This window comes from Porites lutea, chromosome 3 (genome assembly GCF_958299795.1).
Source record: "Porites lutea chromosome 3, jaPorLute2.1, whole genome shotgun sequence".
NCBI classification, from domain to species: Eukaryota; Metazoa; Cnidaria; class Anthozoa; order Scleractinia; family Poritidae; genus Porites; species Porites lutea.
Genome location: NC_133203.1, coordinates 47,901,030 through 47,919,403, shown reverse-complemented (window position 1 = coordinate 47,919,403; position 18,374 = coordinate 47,901,030). Strand labels below are relative to the sequence as shown.

Sequence of the window (18,374 nt, the reverse complement as noted above, 5' to 3'; positions counted from 1 at the left end):
ATTAGACAAACTGGAACAAGCAATGTTAAAATCTTTGCAAACTAACGTCATTTCATTTCACAACGAAAGATACAAAATGGAGCTTACAAGTAAGACCAGGAAGCAATGTGTTTGTCGATACATGTATCGTTGCTACTAGATGTCAATTGTTTTTTGTAACAGGCTAGGTTACATAGCTGAATATCAAGATGGCGGCTCAGGTACGTCTTTAGGTTTCCTTTCAGTTTGTGAAAAGATATATAAATCAGGCTTTCAGCCATAAAGCCCGGGCTTAACAAAAATTTGGGTTAAAATGAAGCTCAATGTACTCGCATGTTGACAGAGCATGAAATAGCATCTAATACAGACACAATTGTCTGCTTCCATCTGCTCATGGAAATGTAGCCTGCGCGCAGACCCTTTAAACCTTGTTTATAGACTATATCGACACTATATGCGATACGTGGGCCGGCTGCACCGCAGGCTAATGGAAATGTTGTTGTCTGCAAACTAGGAAGTCTGTTGCTTTAACAACGCGCCGTCTTAGCTAGCTAGCTAACTAGCTTGTATTGTTTGGCAGAAGGGTGTGATAAGTGCTAAATCGGAGAATGGTAAAAAATATAATAGGAGTTGTGAGCCATAATTCAGTTCCGATTCCACATGAACGGTTATTTCGATTCTGGAGTTTCGTTTTACGACTCTCCGATTCTTCCGATTTTCCGATTCTTGCTCAGTTGTTTCGATTTTACAATTTATTCTTTTCAGTTTCCTTCGTTTTGCGATTACGATACTCCTCGTTCTTTAAGTCATAAAGCGATCTTAAGAAAAAAGCACGCTGCAAATGTAATATTCCTCAACTTCCTCGTCCTTCAGAAATTTGAGAATCGTACAATCGGAGACTTGTTACTACAGCCATTTGGGTAAAATCGGACAATAGCACACTACAGTTGTAAAATAGTAAACTCGGGAAAATTGGAAGAATCATATCATGGGAGAATTGTCTTAAAAATAAGTTTTCTTGATTGCAGAATAGCAACATTGGAGGAAATCTGTAATGTTAAATCAGAGAATAGTATCCCTAAATCGGTTATACTCTTTTCCAATTTAGCACTTAAGTACGTTAGTTCATGTAGTACTTCTCGGCTTCTAATACACTCTAATTTTTGTCTTGCTCTAGGCAACCTCTCTTGAAGTTATAAAATCTGCTGCAAGAAAATTTATAGATTTTGTCAACAATGGTCCTTCTCCATACCATGGTAAAAAAAAAAAACTGCTTCTATTCGTTAATAAATATGTACCATGTTGGGTGTCTAGAAAACAACGACCTTGAAAATGTCAACCTAGAAAACAACGGCCTAGAAAATAATGACCTAGAAAACAATGACTTAGAATTGTGGTTGGGGGAGAAGGGAAGTGAGAGCTCAGGAGAATAGGGGCGAGAGAGGAAAGGGCGGTAGGTGGGACAAATAAAAAGGGTGGGAAACAGGAAAATCAAAAGAATTATTAGAAATGCTTAATATTGTGGCAGTCAATAAAACAGCTAAAGTTGTTAGGCCAAGTGTTAAAGGGGCAGAAGACTGGAATGGAAAGTAAGGAAGGTGTGCGAAACTGAAGCAGCGAGGAATATAGTTGACTCCAGATAACTCGAACACTCAACAACTTGAACTCCCCGCTAACTCAAAGTAATTTTTGTTTCTTCTCAGATCATTTCTATATAAATTTACCCTTGATAACTCAAACCATGTTTTGAGCGCTTATAAAGTCAAGAAAAAAAACCGTGTACTGGCATCCGGAACATTGAATTTTGAATTTATACCATTAACGTGTTGTAGGCAGATAGCTTACTAGTAGAGGCTAATGTTGTTAATTTGTCACAAATCTAACATGAAACAGCTTTGCTTCTCAAAATATTTAAACTCTTGCTCTATTTAGGCTATGTTGTGTAACTTTACTCTCTAGAAAGTTCCAAGGGACTAGATGATAAAATATTTAAAGAAAGGAAACAGGACATTTTCTTGTATTTTTAGTTTTAAGGAATTCTTTCAATGAATGTAACTGATAACAAGAAAATGTAGAGAATTTCCATGATGTTATATCCCTATAGTATAGTACTTAACATTTTTATTAAAAATAATTGGTAATGCTGTATATATAATCTTTGTAGGGTCACTGAATGAGTTGAGGTCAATGCCATTTTGTTTCAGTTGTAAATGAGTGTCGAAAAGTTCTAACATTGGCAGGATTTAAAGAGCTTAAAGAAAGAGACCATTGGGATATTAAACCAAATGATAAGGTGGGTAGGAAATTGAAAGATGAGCTAATTGTAATTTTGATCATTCCCTTGCTAACTTAATGCTCAGATCTCCAGCCTTGAGGTGGACTTAAGAAAATGACATCTTACTGGTAAAGTCCTTCTGGTAAATGATACTCTCTTCAATTTTGCTTGTATGTGCAGCTGTAACTGCACAGTATTTCTGGGACTTAACAGTGAAAAATGCTTATAAAATAATTAATTATTCACTAACTAACTACTTAATGCAGGTAAAAATAGCAAAGAAAAAAATACAGGATACCTAAATAGTGGCTGCAGCCACTTAATAGAGGTAGCAATTTAATACAGGGCCATTGTGTACAGGTTCCACTGTATACATGTACTTCTTTTAGCTTACATAATTTTATACACCCAACCGATGCAAACTGATGAAAGACCTTTGATATTTTTTAACTTCCATCAGCATGTGGATTTTTACAGTGTAAACACCATTATACTTTATCAAGTATTATAGTTATTATCATTGACTTCCTTTCTGCAGCAGGACTAGCTCACTTGGTAGAGCATGACTCAACAACACATAGTTCGCACGGGCCTTGAAAAGTCCTTGAAAATTGAAAAATTGTGGGATATCCGTGAAAAGTCCTTCAATGTGCCACAGAAGTCCTTGAATATTTTTGAAAGCTCCTTCGATAAAACTAACCTTTCGTTAAAAAAAAAGTTTTACGCAGAGGAATGATTGAAAGCATAGCAATACACGAATTTTCTTGCCTTGGTGATCATGAAAGTGTTTTCCTATGATTTCAGTGTTCCCAGCATAGTTCATTTTCCATTATTTGAAGTATGCAAGGAACCATGCCTTAATGAAGGAAGGTATTAAGCGAAGCCCGTTCCACCTACGCATTTTATTTAGGTTTTTGCTTCATGTTACTGGGGAAAAGAAGTCCTTGAAAAAATGATTTTAGTCCTTGAAAAGTCCTTGATTTTTTCCCAAAAAATTCTGTATGAACGATTCAACAGAGCAGGAGGTCCAAGGATAAACCCGTGGGGCCAGACCTACACATGGCTTGGATGAACTCATAGAAATGGCCGTCCCATCTCCACAAGGAGACAGAAAAACAGTGCACTCAATTATTAGTATTTTCATGCTAAATATGTTGACACTTACAGCTGTACCAATAAATTGCCTTGTTTTCCTCATTAGTAACCTAATGTATTCCACTATTGTTTTTTTTATAATAAAATATTATAACAATGTTTCCTATCAGTGTTTTGTGACCAGGAACCATTCAACAATAATTGCATTTGCTGTTGGTGGAATATATCAGCCTGGAAATGGTTTCACCATTGTGGGTGCACACACAGACAGTCCCTGTCTAAAGGTAATAATACTGCTAAGTGCAAGTACCCTCAACCACCCGTAATCAGACACCCCTAGGACCAGAAGTGGTGTCCACTATTCAAAGGTGTCCATCCATGGTATGGTGATCTTGGACCAATATTAGCGAGTGTGGCCCTCACATTACCGAGTGTGGCCCTCACACTTTGTTAGGACCAGAAAAGTGTCCACTGATGGGAGATGTCTGTCTATGGTCTCAGTCCATACTGAATTTGGGCTAATATTACCCAGTGTAGCCCTCCCGCCTGGCTAGGACCAAACGTGTCCACCGACCAATGGGAGGTGTCCATTATGGTCTCAGTCCATACCGTTATCTTGGGCGAAATTGTCCAGTGCAACCCTTGCACTCAGTGTCCACTGATGGGAGGTGTCTGTATGAGGAATTAGGTTGAAAATAATAGTTGTTTTTATGTGCCTGACTGGGAAGGTAACAATTTATTGTTGACTTGTGAGAGGGCTCCTCTTAAGGAAGCAGCAGTGTTTTTATATGCCTCTGAACATGACTAATTGTCCAATTAAGCAAGGTGTCTGCCCAATGGAGGTAAAAAAATGTAGTGTTTTTATGTGGCTGGGACCATGATTAAGTGCCCTATTAAGCAAGGTGACTGCAGAGATGCCAACAGAGATGCCAACCTCTGGAGACCTAAAATCGGGAGACTGTCTTTTTTTCTCTACCCCCCTCCCCCGGAATTTCAACACCCCTCCCCCCCCCAAAATTGACCCAGGCCCCAATGGGAATGACTTAGAACATTATATGACGTCTTACATGATGTTACATGATTAAGAGGAGGTATCAAGCTGTAATTGGGAAGGTAATTAATGCAGTGTTAGTATATTTCCTGGACTATCATTTTACTAAATGTCTGCTTAAGGGAGCTGGCTGCATATGAGAAGTGTCCCAAGTTAGGTCTGTTCAGGTAAGCCAAGCAGAATATAGGATTCACCACTTCATCTTACCCCTTGCAGAACCAGCCATATAATGAAAACTAATTTTTGAAGTGCTATTAATCAATGGCAGGTGAAGCCCAATTCTAAGAAGTGTAGTAATGGATACCAGCAGGTTGGTGTGGAGTGTTATGGAGGTGGAATCTGGGCCACGTGGTTTGACAGGGATTTAAAACTTGCTGGCAGGGTGGTAACCAAGGTATACCAATAAAATTAATTTTTATGTTGAAACTCATCAGATTCAAAACAAAGAGAAGTTAATACAAACTTTTTTTTTAACTGATCGGTGTTTATTTTACAGAGAGGTGATAAACTGGAACACCATCTGGTTCACATTAACCGACCAATCATGCGAGTTCCTCATCTGGCCATTCACCTTCAGCGGGATATCAATGACAAGTTTTCACCAAATAAAGAAACTCACATGTAGGTGTTAGTGGTGTAGATGTCACCAGTGAAAATACATTTTATTGTACAAAAATTTATGTAAAACAATATTTTGATTATGCATTTATAAGAAAATGCAGAGTAAATTTCAACTGATCAGCGATAGCTTCCACTAACCCCTTTTAGTTGTTAGAAACTGGAAGCTCTTTTTTCTGACAGATTCCCTTTCCCTTAGTGACTTGTTCAAAGAAGAATCAACTAATAAATTTATTCCAATTTTACATCATCATACTGTTTATATGAGTTTGCAGATAGAGGGCGTAATAATTATCAAGTAAAATTTGTGCCAAGGTTGCAATTTTATGCCTGAAAAATTATGGATAGCATTACAAAAGGGGATTTCAAATTAAACTGAAATGGTATTACCATGGTCAGTTAGTATACATCCTTTTGAGTAGGAGGTTCAGATTTTGATTCCCAGGATGGACTTCAAATCTTTGTTCAACTTCTTCCCTTTCTGTTGATCAGTACTGATGGAGACAGGGGGGTGAAATGAGCACACTATTGGCCTCAGGTTCATCAGTTTAAGTACTGTTACAAGTTACCAACATAAGATAAGGGACTTTGCTTTTTTTAAATACCACACCTGTGTTTCCACAGATAATTAGGATGGACAGTTTACTTAAGTTTACTGCCCCGGTTGCAAAACATCTTTGTGTACTGTACTTTATCAAAATACCAAATTATTTTGTAGTTTCAGATATATCCATGACACGTACTGTACCTTCTCCACAGAATGAATTCTGTAGAAGTTCAAAAAGGTTAAAATTTAAATCCTCCCAGCAGCTGGACCCCCTCCTCCCCCAGGAGTTTCCAATTCCTTCTGTGAGGGGGTGGGGGGGGATTTGTTTATTAACTTTTCTCAGTCTAAACTAGTATTCAGCTGAGGTTACCAGGGTTTATTAAGAACCTTCACAAAAAGCCAATTCTGACAGTGAAGTACTGGTTTTGAACAGAGAAGAGAATTTACCTACACCAGTGTTTAGCATTTTAGTTATTGGTTTTCCTCTCTGAATATTGTAGTGCTCCCATTTTGGCAACCTCTGTTTACGACGAACTGTTAAATGACAAAAGCAAAGATGACAGTGAGAAGAAATCAGAGGAAACCAAAAGAGCCTGTAGGGTGAGTACTTATGAATCAGGTCGAGTCATTCAGCATTTGATAGTAATGACAGTACTGTATAGCAGACATTTTAAAAAATACAAACCCAAATCTTTTCCCATGTACTGCATGTCTGAAATATTTTTAGTGCCCAGATTAGCCAAGCCATTTGCAGGTGAAACAGTTTGTAAATTTTCCACTTTAATGGTGAAATATACTTGATTTTGATTTGATGCAATTTACAGGTACTGGTAGCTTATTAATGTTGCATTCATTTAAACAGATTGATTCTCACCAATCAGAGCTGGGCAGACTATTGATGCAGGAAATTGGCTGTCAGGCACAGCACATTTTGGACTTTGACCTTCACTTGGCCGACACGCAACCTGCGGCAAGTATACAAAAATGTTATTGTTTACATATCTATGTACTGGTATGTTTTTAAAAATGGTGTACTGTATGATAACAAATTGATCATTATCAAATAATTAATAATAAACGTATCATGTAAAAGAAATTAGAGCAAACATGATGGTAAATAATAATTTTATTGCACTGTCATTTAGATTGGTCATTTGGACTGGCTTGTTAAAGGCTGATTTTCACTAGCGACGGAGTCGGAGTCGTAATCAGAAGCATAGAGCTTATGATCTACTGAAAACAGCGTTCAGATTCCACTTACGATTCCATCGCTTACGTTCCACTTCTGATCTAGTGAAAACTAGATTGTCGGAGTCGGAAGCAGAAGCAGAAGAACCAAACCAATCACAAAGCGTGGGAACCTGCATTGTGATTGGTTAATCCTTCCGCTTCTGCTTCCGACTCCGACAATCTGGTTTTCACTAGATCATAAGCGGAACGTAAGCGACCGAGTCGTAAGCAGAGTCCGAAGAAAATTGAAACGTTCTGATTCTTCTGACTCCGATTCCTTCGCGCTTATGACTCTGCTTACGCCTCCGATTTTGGATTTTCACTAGGTCATAAGCGCTCTTACGACTCCGCTTACGACTCAGACTCCGACTCTGTCGCTAGTGAAAACCAGCAGTATACAATGGAACCCCGTTAACACAGTCACCAATGGGCCAAAAAAATTTGGCCTTATTAACGGGTGACCGTATTAACAACGGTTTTTTACAATTGCAATATTTTGGATGGTCATGGTTGCCAATTTTTGTGGATGCAGTTGCAAGTTTCAGTGTGATGGTCTTTTTCATGCACTTCATACATGTAGTTGCCTAGGAGAATGGCCTCGGTGTTCCCCCTCAAAGAAAACTCCTGAAAATATTACCTGTTTTCTCCTGAAAATATTACCAGTTTTTTGACCCTTTTCTTTTTTCTGTAGACTCTGGGTGGTGCATTGGAAGAGTTTATTTTCTCTCCTCGGCTGGACAATCAAGTTAGCTGCTTTTGTGCTCTACAGGTATAGATACAAATTCTCTTTTCTTGTAAACCCAGATTTCTCAAGGCAAGAGTGGGAAGTCAATAACAATGAAAGAGTCAATAGGCCTTTCCCCCATTCTGCTCGAGTGAGCAAGCTTAAAGAAATGAGGTAGAGGCTTGGGTGGACAATTCACTGTATTTTGTCTGTCCGAGCCTTGACATGCCTTTTTTTGGAGCAATGCTGGAAAAGTCTATTATCAATAATACTTGTTTCTTCTTGAATGCTGGTCTGAGTATAGGGCATAAACCTTCTTCACCTCCATGCCTATCTAGATCTACATTTTGAAAATTGAAAATCTTGCTTCTTATATTATATTATTAGCTTTAGGGATAAGGACTGGCATGGGGCCTTCACATCCCACCATTGTAACCTGGGTTCAAATCCTGGTGTTGATGCAATTTAATGTGGGTTGAGTTGTGTCAAAGAAATGGGATCCTTTGGTCCTACTCCTCAACGTTAATTGTTAATAGTTTGCACCCAACGTCAATTTTCGGAAAATATCTGTTCGGAAGACGATTTGAGATCTAGAATTTTCGGAACATTTGTTCTAAAATTTCTTGCTTCCCTGCCTTTCCTAGGATTTTCGAACATCTAAAAAATGGTATAATTGCTCATTTTTAACGGATTTTTAACCTAAAAAGGTCACCTAGAACTTTCGGGAAACTTTTTTCTGGCTGAAATTTTCGAAAAGGTAAGTTTCAGCCAGGAAATCCGAATTGATGAAAAATTTTTAGGGGATAAAAGTTTGCCTATATCTACCGTTTAAATACTAAAATACGTTTAAAAATGCTATGTTTAAGTGGTTTTAAACTGTATTCTCGTTGGGTGCCCCTGAAGGAAGAATATTGTGTTCAACTACAGCTTTGATATACTTGAATAGCTGTTTATGTACATCTTAACCGTGTTAACGATCTAACAATAAATTCCCACACAAATCCTTACAATTTGGCCTCTAGTACGTAGGCTGTTGTTAGTCTGGGTCCTCTGTGATAAGACTCCATCACGGACTCTGGGATTGACTGGGATTCGATTTTTTCAACTCTCTTTCACGTTAGGATTTTACCAATTTTTAATCTGTAGGCTCTTGTTCAGTCTTTGGAGGGTCCTTCATTCGCCTCTGATCCAAACATCCGTGTTATTGCTTTGTATGATAATGAAGAGGTAAGTTTCTTTCTTTAAATCACTTTGGCAAAATTGTATTGTGCTATAATTACATCACTGCGACTTAAGTCTCTTCCATCAATGATGGAGTAATGGGAAGTTGTCTATGACTGATTCCACTTCAGAAAGTGGCACATCAGGTTTACTGTTTAAATTTCTAAGTGCAGAACTCAAAACAATGAAACTCAAAGAGTTCACAGCTACACAAAGACGAAATGGCGAAAGTATTGACCAAAAATGAGAGCAAGACTACAAAGTCAATGTATTGTGTAAAAATATCAGTCAATGGATGTTAACTGCTTTTTGAGGACCCTCAGTATCTACCAAAGAAACACTTGAGTTCATACTCTGAAACTGTTGTGGAACAAACAAACGTTATGCCAGCAGAAAGTCTCCTTTGAGGTGAAGATGCTGTCTGCAGTCCCAGTCAAATGGATAACATGCTCCTTGATCTACTCAATAGGTCACTTGCACTAAGAGGTCAAGTGACCAATGCTTCCTTTAAACCTGAGTTGGAATCTTGCTGATGCCAAAAATTGACGGAGGGCATAAAAATTATCTTACACCCGAAATTTGAGAGGAAACGCATTTAAGGGAGATATTTTATGGCACTTTGATTTTTTTAACAAAGTAGTATGATTTGTAGTTTAAGTGCAAAATTTCTGTTCAGAGAGAGGTAGTTTTAAAAATCACATTTTGGTCACGTGACTAGCTACGATATGACTCATTTTAAGAAAATGGTGCGGGTTTGAAAAACTAAATCACCATTATTTTGTTTAAGATATGACCCACTAATGGCTTTTTGAACGCAAAATCATATAACTTTCATTTTCATAAAGATGATGTCACATGACTTCTTAATGCAAATGACCTATTCTTGTTGTTATAGAGCTGGAAATTTTTTCTTAACAGCGCGCGCTCTCATTGGTTACTTCGAGGTCACATGACATCTAACAATAAAACTGTTTCCCGCCAAAATCTCTAAGCGGACAATGGAGCGGACAACGTTGCACTGTTGCATTGTTACTCGCGAATGTTGACCGACGACCGCCGTTAAAGCGAGGTTTCTTGAATTTCCAGCTTGAAAATTTCCAACTATATAACAAATCACTTAAAGACTGGTACTGGTACCCAGTCGATAACTCGAACTTTTTTCTATTTCCCTTGAAGGTTCGAATTATCGGGAGTTGACTCTATTTTTTTAAGCTATCTACTGCAGTTCTTCTTGAATGAATAAAAAAAGATAAGCTCCCTGTTTTAACTTCTTTTGTCTTATTAGTTATTAATTAATTATTTATTGAAAGAATTAAACGAACGTTTATAACAACAGGTTGGCTCTAACAGTGCCCAGGGAGCAGGCTCTATGTTAACAGAACATATTTTACGCCGTTTAGCTGTGGGTAAGTCTACGAAAAAAAGGTAGCTACTTTTTATCCCGTGGATACCCTTGGGGTATCCAAAGCGTTTTCGTGATGGGTTTCAATATGCAAATGTATCACTCGCTCACTTTGCGTTGACAGAGATCGGCTGTTCTAAATCGGCTCCGACCCGAACTGTTTGCACTCATAGTCGGTAATCATATTGATCTTGGAAAGTTATCAAGGCTTTGAAGTTCCAACCTCTACCTTCTGTAAGTAGTTTTCATTGTAAAATGTAGTACAAAAGTCGTTGCTTCCCGAGCAATTCAGTGCTCTACTACTCGTTTTGTGTGTCTTTCGTTTGTGGTTGAGATACAGCGGCGCGAGAGTTATGAGGTCAAAGATGTGAGACGGCCGGGCAAGATGATGAGTTCCCCATGCATACTTGTTAATTTGATTTTAAGTTATGGAAGTAAACCCATTACTGCATTTGCTATTTTTTTGTTATTTTTACACCATACAGATTCATTACAAACCAGTGTACACATAAAGAGGATTATTCCTACAACAGCGGTTTACATATTGCTTTTGATAAAGACAACGAAGCTCAGTTCTTTTTTTACTTGTCCTTAGTGTGATTCACTTAGACGAGCTGTCAACTGCTTCTTTCATCATTTTTAGTGATTTGGTCAGGTTACTTCTTAAAAAAATAGCTTTTGTCTTTCGGCTCCTTTTCTTAATGATTATAATAGTTGTTGTAATGCTTTATTAGGAAGCAGTGGCGAATTTTAATTCGACATATCTGACACTTTCAGTCTTTTAAGACTGAGAGCGTCAAATATGTTTTTTAAAATCATATATTCAACTTTCTGATGGACGCCATTTGTACTAGCGCTGAGCATACATGTACATGCGGTTTCCACCTTATGGAGAATCCACAAAAATGACTTAACTCTTTTCACTGTTCCTTTTAAGGTGGAACGGCGACGAGTTTTGAAGAAGCTATTGCCAAGTCATTTCTCCTGAGTGCCGATCAAGCCCATGCCGTGCATCCATGCTACTCGTATGTTTGTTATCTTGATTAATCAACCTGTCTTGCAGAGGGAAAAAGGAAACGAGGAGTGGGAAGGGGGAATACGCTAAAAGAAGAGAGGGTATTTCTAGTGTCTAAGCCCCCTTCCTCCACTTCTCTCCTTTCATCGCGCGCGGCCATTTTCATACGTGCTGGCGTATTTCGTGCGCCCCACTATCTCTAATGATGAATTAGAATTCTGTTTTCATAAATCAAAATATGGAAAGAACAGTTCAGAACTCACTGACGCTCGTCTACTCTTAATATATGCATTTTGAGGTGGGTGTCCGCTTACTAATATATCTAGGCTCTGCTTTAAACCCCTTTTTTGTTAGACTTTCAACAAATGAAAATTACTGAAATCCCACTGGTAAATCCTTCACTGGTAAACCTTCAGTATAGTCATTGAAGTATGTATTGAGACCTTGAAAAATTGACTTTTTGTGTTTAATTTTTCATCTGTTTTGGTTATTTCAGAGATAAACATGAAGAAAATCATAAACCCGCTTTGCACAAGGTACGGTATTGTCAGTATTCACACCAGCAAATCTCATGTCACTTTAGACGTCACTATCTCAGGGACTTGATCTTCTTGGAAATACTAAATGGTCTCGCTCATTAAGAGCAATGCAAAAGAAAAAAGTAGAATTTGCTCTGTGATATAAGAACTCAAAATTACAGCCGGTCAATGGTCAATGTCCGCCCAGAATGGAGACAAAACATCCACTCGCCATTTGTGTTGGTCGGTCAGACGGTCACGGTTACTCTCAGTTTTGTATTGAACAAACAGCCAAATCTCACCTGTGCATCTTATATTTTTGTCTCTTTGAAAAAATACGATCACGTTCACAAAAACAAAATTACACAAGAATCAGTTAACTTTTTTAATCAAAACTACCCTGAGAACAAAGGTTTCTCTCTTGCATGGCTTTTAATGTTTACGCAGTCCTTCGTGTGGCTAGTCTGTTAGTTGGTTTGTTTACCCCATGATGGCCTGTTCCAGGCTCCGAGATAGTCGGGTCTGCTGAATTTAGAAAGCGCAAACACGAAAATAAAACGGGAGGAAACTGGGGAGAATGCCTTTTTCTTTCGCGTCTTCCCCCACTATCTGAGAGCCTGGGAACAGGCTAACCCCATGAGAAACGGTGCGTAAACAAACCAACTACGCGACAAACAAGCCACGCTATAACATCTTCGTAAACGCCAAAAGCCATGCAAGAGACAAACCTCTGCTCGCGGGGTAAATCAAAACTTGACTGAGGAAAAATTTGTTTGGCCGGTCATTGTGTCCGGCCACCGTCCAAAAATTATTTTGAGCCCTGGATTGGCTTTCCGATAAGCCAGCTGTTTCGTTCAGGTTTGCTAGTTTTTTCCCAGAATATTGTCTTACCCTTTCATGTCTAGACCAAAGTATTGCGAGATTATTTGTGCCTTAAACTTTTACATCTTTGAACAAAATCCTATGGTGTTTATACCATTCCAATGAAGACTCCTCGGAAGAACATTTGTCTACCAGTATTGATTTCTTCGGTTTTTACCAAAATAGATTTGATTTTTTTGGTCATTTTTTTCCTCTGGCCTTTGTTAGGAATGACAAGGGTAAGGCCTCATTTTGTTTCGCTGTTAGTCAGAGTATTGAAAGTGAAGAATGATTATCGCAGTAAATTTTCCAATTTAAGCAATTGGAAAAGAAGAGCCTGAAAAAAAATCAGGACTTCAACGGGATTCGAACCCGTGACTTCCGCGTTACCGGTACGTTGCTCTACCAACTGAGCTATGAAGCCTCACATTGGGAGCGAGGTCAATTTATTGAGTTCATATCTCCCGTGAGTAGTGAAATGATGTGAAGTATACAGCTATTTCGAGAAAGGTTGTCGGAAAAAGTGCACGCGACAATCCCGAAAGGTATTGTGGGTGGTTTTACGGTTCACTGTTTTTCAAAGAAATTTCAAACAATGGCAAGAGAGGCCGTGGACGTATGTTTGCGAGTGCTAAAGGAAAGCAATAAAAGTAGATTCGACAGCTACAGTGTCAGGAAAAGTGTATTGATCATATCCCATATTACCTTTCGGGATTGTCGCGTGCACAGTTTTTCCGACAACCTTTCTAGAAATAGCTGTATATTAAATAATTCATTTTTGAACTGCGGTTGTAGATGAAGGTGAAGAATGATCATCGCAGTAAATTTTCCAATTTAAGCAATTGGAAAGAGGAAGCCCTGATTTTTTTCAGGCTTCTTCTTTCCCATTGCTTAAATTGGAAAATTTACTGCGATGATCATTCTTCACTTTCATCTACAACCGCAGTTCAAAAATGAATTATTTCATATATACTTCACATCAGTCAGGGTATTGTAGGGATTTTTTCCTTTTCATTTAAACTAAGCTTAATATGTTGTTTTTTTTGTGGACAGGGACCAGTGATTAAGATCAATAGCAACCAGCGATATGCGACTACAGCAGTGTCTTCAAGTATTATAAGAGTGATAGCTGAAAGTGGTGATAGCAATGTGCCGCTTCAGGTACAGTACTTACAACAAAATCGCTCACTCGACTGCATATTAAGTTCGGCTTGTGCTAAGCATGCCCAGGGAGGGTGGGCGTGGGGGTTACTGCCATATATGAGCTATATAGTATGTGCCGCTGTGGAGGGTATGGTTTCGACTGTAGTCTGGAATGGTGAATAGGATAAGAGAGTTTGGTTCTAGAATAGGAAATCCTTTTCCAGGAAACTGATCAGCTGGTTCAAGAGTTTAGTCTAGGCTAGAGAAATCGGGAATTGATACTCAAGAAATAAAAACAGCAAATTGAAATTTACCCTTGAGTCGGTTTAATAGCAAAGAAAGCCTAGACCTTAGTTGTTTCTGCAAAATAGCGACTCTGCTGTTGGGTTTTAGTCTGGTATATAGGGTAGAAAAATTGAGTTGAACAAGGTGTGGTATACGCCATGGCTTCCGGGATCGCAGCAGCACATCACCACCCCCATCCCCTTCCCTACCCCGCGTAAATATGCATATGTCGTCCTGTTCTCAATTCCTGGAGCCCGAATGCGCTGTTGACTCAGAGCCCATGAGGACAAGAGGAATAATTGTTTTAGTAAAATCCAACTAGCTGGTCATAAATATCGAGACAAAACAACTTAAGCTAGCAAAACGCGATTCAGCCGCCATTGTTTCGCTACTAGTGGGCTATAACATATAGCCTTGCAGCAGGTCAACCAATCAGAACGCAGCATTGATAATAGACCACCAGTTGGATTTTACTAAAAGTGAATATCGGTGCGCCATGATTTCTCTCAGAAGGAGCTGTTTCAGTAGCTAATGAAACAATAGGTGAATGAGCCCTTAAACCAGTAGCATTGAAGTGTTGATTTTCAAAGAATAATTAAGACCTTTAGATGCAAGGACGAGAACCACTACGAGGACGAGATTTAACTTCTCAAAAACCACGTCTTCTCAAAAAAAAGACACCCAAAAAGCTTCATTGTACTTTTCCTCCAGTAAGGTTAACTCGTTTTATATTGAAAGGTTAAGCCCCCCCCCCCCCCCCCCCCCCAGATCGCAAGATGATGCAAAACGTCGATAACTTGTTTCCGCCACTATTCGTTAAAACCCATAGTTGATTGAGACGTTTCCCCCCAAAATGACGCTAGTTTACGTGCGCATACTACTAAGTTTTGAAAAAACTAGTTCCAAATCCCGTCATTAGAGACCTTTAGATCCTAAGACGAGAACGACTACGAGTACGAGATTTTTTCAATACTACGTAGTGCTGGCGCGTGAACCAGCGTCATTTTGGCGGGAAAATGTGGTAGCCGTCGTCATTCTACTACGAGTTTTAGCGAGAATGTCGAAGTGGCACAAACAAGTTATCAAATGTTAAAAGTTTTATCATTTTGCGATCGCGAGAGGGTGTAACCTCCTTTACTAAAGGTAACAGTGCTAACATTTCTAGTGAAAAATGGGAAAATGAAGCTTTCCGGGGAGTCTATAATTTCAGAATACGCGAAAAAACGTGAAGTCAAATCTCGTACTCGAAGTCGTCCTCGTCCTGGAATCTAAAGGTCTCTATTAAAAGGATCTAAAGGTTTTTACTGATAAAAGACCTTCTTCGTGGTTCCAGAACAATCCAAATTGTTATTCCAGTTGCCCCCCGCCCCTTCTCTCCATCACCCTAAACTTCTTGACACAATCCTTTGAGCTTTAATATCTGACTGTCAGTTTTCTTCTCATTGTATTGCAGGAGGTTTGTGTAAGAAATGATTCCCCGTGTGGTTCCACTATCGGACCAATTCTATCTGCCAAGTTGGGTCTGTTAACATTAGGTACGTCAGATTTTTATATTAGATCAGACTAGCGACTGCTCAGCAAAGTTTTCCCTTTATTAAAGCTGGACTCTAGTAATACTGTTATCTTGTGACAATGATGTGTTTGGCCATCTGTTTACCAGCGTGGCTTAGTATGTTATAAGAAACAACAAATATTCTTGAAATCTACATATACTGACGGCTGTGCCAGAGTTGACGTAAACTAAAATCCGTATGACATGCATACACGCCCCTATTTTAGTTTGGTTTTCGATGTAGATAAATAAATAGAAATAATAAATACACCAGTTGTGTCTGGCTTAGAGCTAGTAGATCACATAAGTGTAAAGGCGAGCCAGTGTTCTTACCACCGCGCCATCCTTGCTTCTTAAGTACATGAAATACCGCTTATTACTGGATTAATATTGCTCATTACTGGATTGATACTCGTCATTACTGGGTTAATACTTGATTAAACAAATCTTTATTTGGTTCACTGGCGAAGAAGTGAATAAATACTCTACTTTCTTATGCAGCCAAGCCGAACCTGGGCCACATAAGTGTAAAGCGAGTGCTCTCATTACTGGATTAATATTGCTCATGACTGTATTAATATTGCTCATTACTAGATTGATACTCCTCAATACTGGGTTAATACTTGATTAAACAAATCTTTATTCGGTTCACTGGCGAAGAAGTGAATAAATACTGTACTTTCTTATGCAGCCAAGCCGAACCTGGGCCACATAAGTGTAAAGCGAGTGCTCTCATTACTGGATTAATATTGCTCATGACTGTATTAATATTGCTCATTACTAGATTGATACTCCTCAATACTGGGTTAATACTTGATTAAACAAATCTTTATTCGGTTCACTGGCGGAGAAGGGGATAAATACTCTACTTTCCTGTGAAGTCAAGTATGTGTGCCATTTTTTATCACTAACCTGCAATAGTTCTCTGTTCTTAGACATTGGTGGTCCCCAACTGGCCATGCATTCCATCAGAGAAATGTGCTGCTCCTCAATCATCCATCAAGAAACGATGCTATTTAAGGTATTACCATATCTCTAATTTTCACCATAATATTGAATTATCACAATAGTGTACGACAAATCCGTTTTTCCCTTAACAGAATTTCTTCGAACAACTTCCATCAGTACTCGAGTCCTTCACTGGTTGCTGATTACAAGTGGAAGCGACATCGCATTGCACCAGTTCCGTCGTATTTCTAACGAATACATAAACGGATACACATCTGTTCATGGTGTTTTCAACAGAATTCTTTCTACGTTAATAAAGCTGTGTTCACACTGTATAGCTTTTTCGCCGCCACCAAAATCATACCGGGTAGCGCTTCTGTTCATACACAAGAATTTTTGAGACGAAGCAAAGCTGCGCTGCGCCCATTTCTAAAGTAGAGAGTCACATTTCGGACGGACAGGTGTTTCACACTGTACTGGATAGCTTTTCATAGTGCCACCAAAAGCTTTCTGTCATAGTGTGCAGGGGCGGATCTAGGGCGAGGATGCAGGGGGTGCGCAACCCCCCCCCCCCCCCCCTGAGATGACCTGCGGCTTTCTAATACAACTGTTATTCTGCAAAAAAAAAACTCTGTGGTTTATTGGTGTTGAAGTAGAGCAAGAGACGAGTGCACCCTCCTAAAAAAAATCCTGGATCCGCCCCTGGTGTGTGAACATAGCCTAAAAAAAATTTCCTTAGATTTTAAAAAAAATCTGAATCTTTTTTTTTCAGTATGCGTAGTACTAAAGCCCCGACCACACGTATCTTTTTGTTTGAAAACGGAGATTTTTTTCCTCCGGTCTGGTATACCGCCCACACGATATAAAAAACGGTCCCTGAATACGCATCTTTTCGAAGACGTTCTTTAGAGTGGAGATTCCTGAAAACGTACCCTTCTCGTTTACGTGTGGATGGACAAAAACGGGTGTACGATGATGTCAAAAATTATTTCGTTTTCCATCGTTTTAACGTTTTGGTGTGGACGAGCAAAAACGATTCGAATGCTCTACGTGTGGACGCGTATTATTTCAAAAACGGGTTTTCTCCGTTTTCAAAAATATCCGGATACGTGTGAATGGGGCTCAAAAAATGTGGGAAATTCCTCCTTAAAATAAAAGAGGGCATGTGTATTTGATTAGGATGTGCATTAGTTCTGTAGTTTAATGTGGTGTATTGTTACCTAAATTAAGAAATTAACTTTTATTAGAAGTAAGAAGGACCTAAAAGCATTTATGTACCTTGGAAAACCTGAATTTCATTCTCTCTCTCTGTATTACCAACTCGATTCGCCTTTTGATCAGTAACGGTTTAAAACTGCTTAATGTAGTCTTGTCGTGCAAAAATGAAACAAAGCCTTTTTTCGGAATCCCAGTGGTATGCTACCAGAATAAAATAAATTTAGGACAACCCCCCCTGCCCGGCCGGAGATAAAGCCGCTACATTGACACACTGCATTGACGCTTCTATAGTTAGTGAATTGATAGTTTATAGGCATTTTTGCAATTTGATATATACAGAATAGACACAGCTATTATTTATTTGAAAAGAGAATAAAGACACTTTTGCTATCGAGACTTATCTGTCGTGTTGTGATGTGCAATCGTGAAGGGGATCTGTTTGTCACATTGAGCGCTTGCCATTTCTACGGAGATTTCGTTTAAAAAATTTTGACAAACAGCAAAGGGACTGAGTTGTACCTAGCCTCTCTCATTGTAAAGGTTACACTGACCGTGAGGATCCGTAGAATGAGAAAAGAAGAAAAAAATTCCAGTGAAGCCTGCCGAGAAGGCTAGAGTTGTACGTGCCCTCTACAAAATACCAGTAAATTTAAGAACCTTTTGATTTGAGAGGGAGCCTGGCACTAGTGATC

The 18,374-nt window shown here is 38.9% G+C and overlaps 1 protein-coding gene across 1 annotated transcript; it reads left to right on the top strand.

Moving 5' to 3' along the window:
* The first annotated feature begins 183 nt into the window (after window positions 1-183).
* LOC140931311 (aspartyl aminopeptidase-like) lies at window positions 184-18,076 on the top strand. Its single transcript, XM_073381092.1, has 17 exons — window positions 184-200; window positions 1,157-1,235; window positions 2,184-2,272; window positions 3,520-3,633; window positions 4,669-4,794; window positions 4,897-5,021; window positions 6,066-6,165; window positions 6,428-6,535; window positions 7,487-7,564; window positions 8,666-8,746; window positions 10,077-10,146; window positions 11,080-11,167; window positions 11,654-11,693; window positions 13,590-13,697; window positions 15,418-15,499; window positions 16,452-16,537; window positions 16,617-18,076. The coding sequence occupies exons 1-17, from the start codon at window positions 189-191 to the stop codon at window positions 16,665-16,667; spliced, it is 1,437 nt and encodes a 478-aa protein (XP_073237193.1). The 5' UTR covers window positions 184-188; the 3' UTR covers window positions 16,668-18,076.
* Window positions 18,077-18,374: the final 298 nt, after the last annotated feature.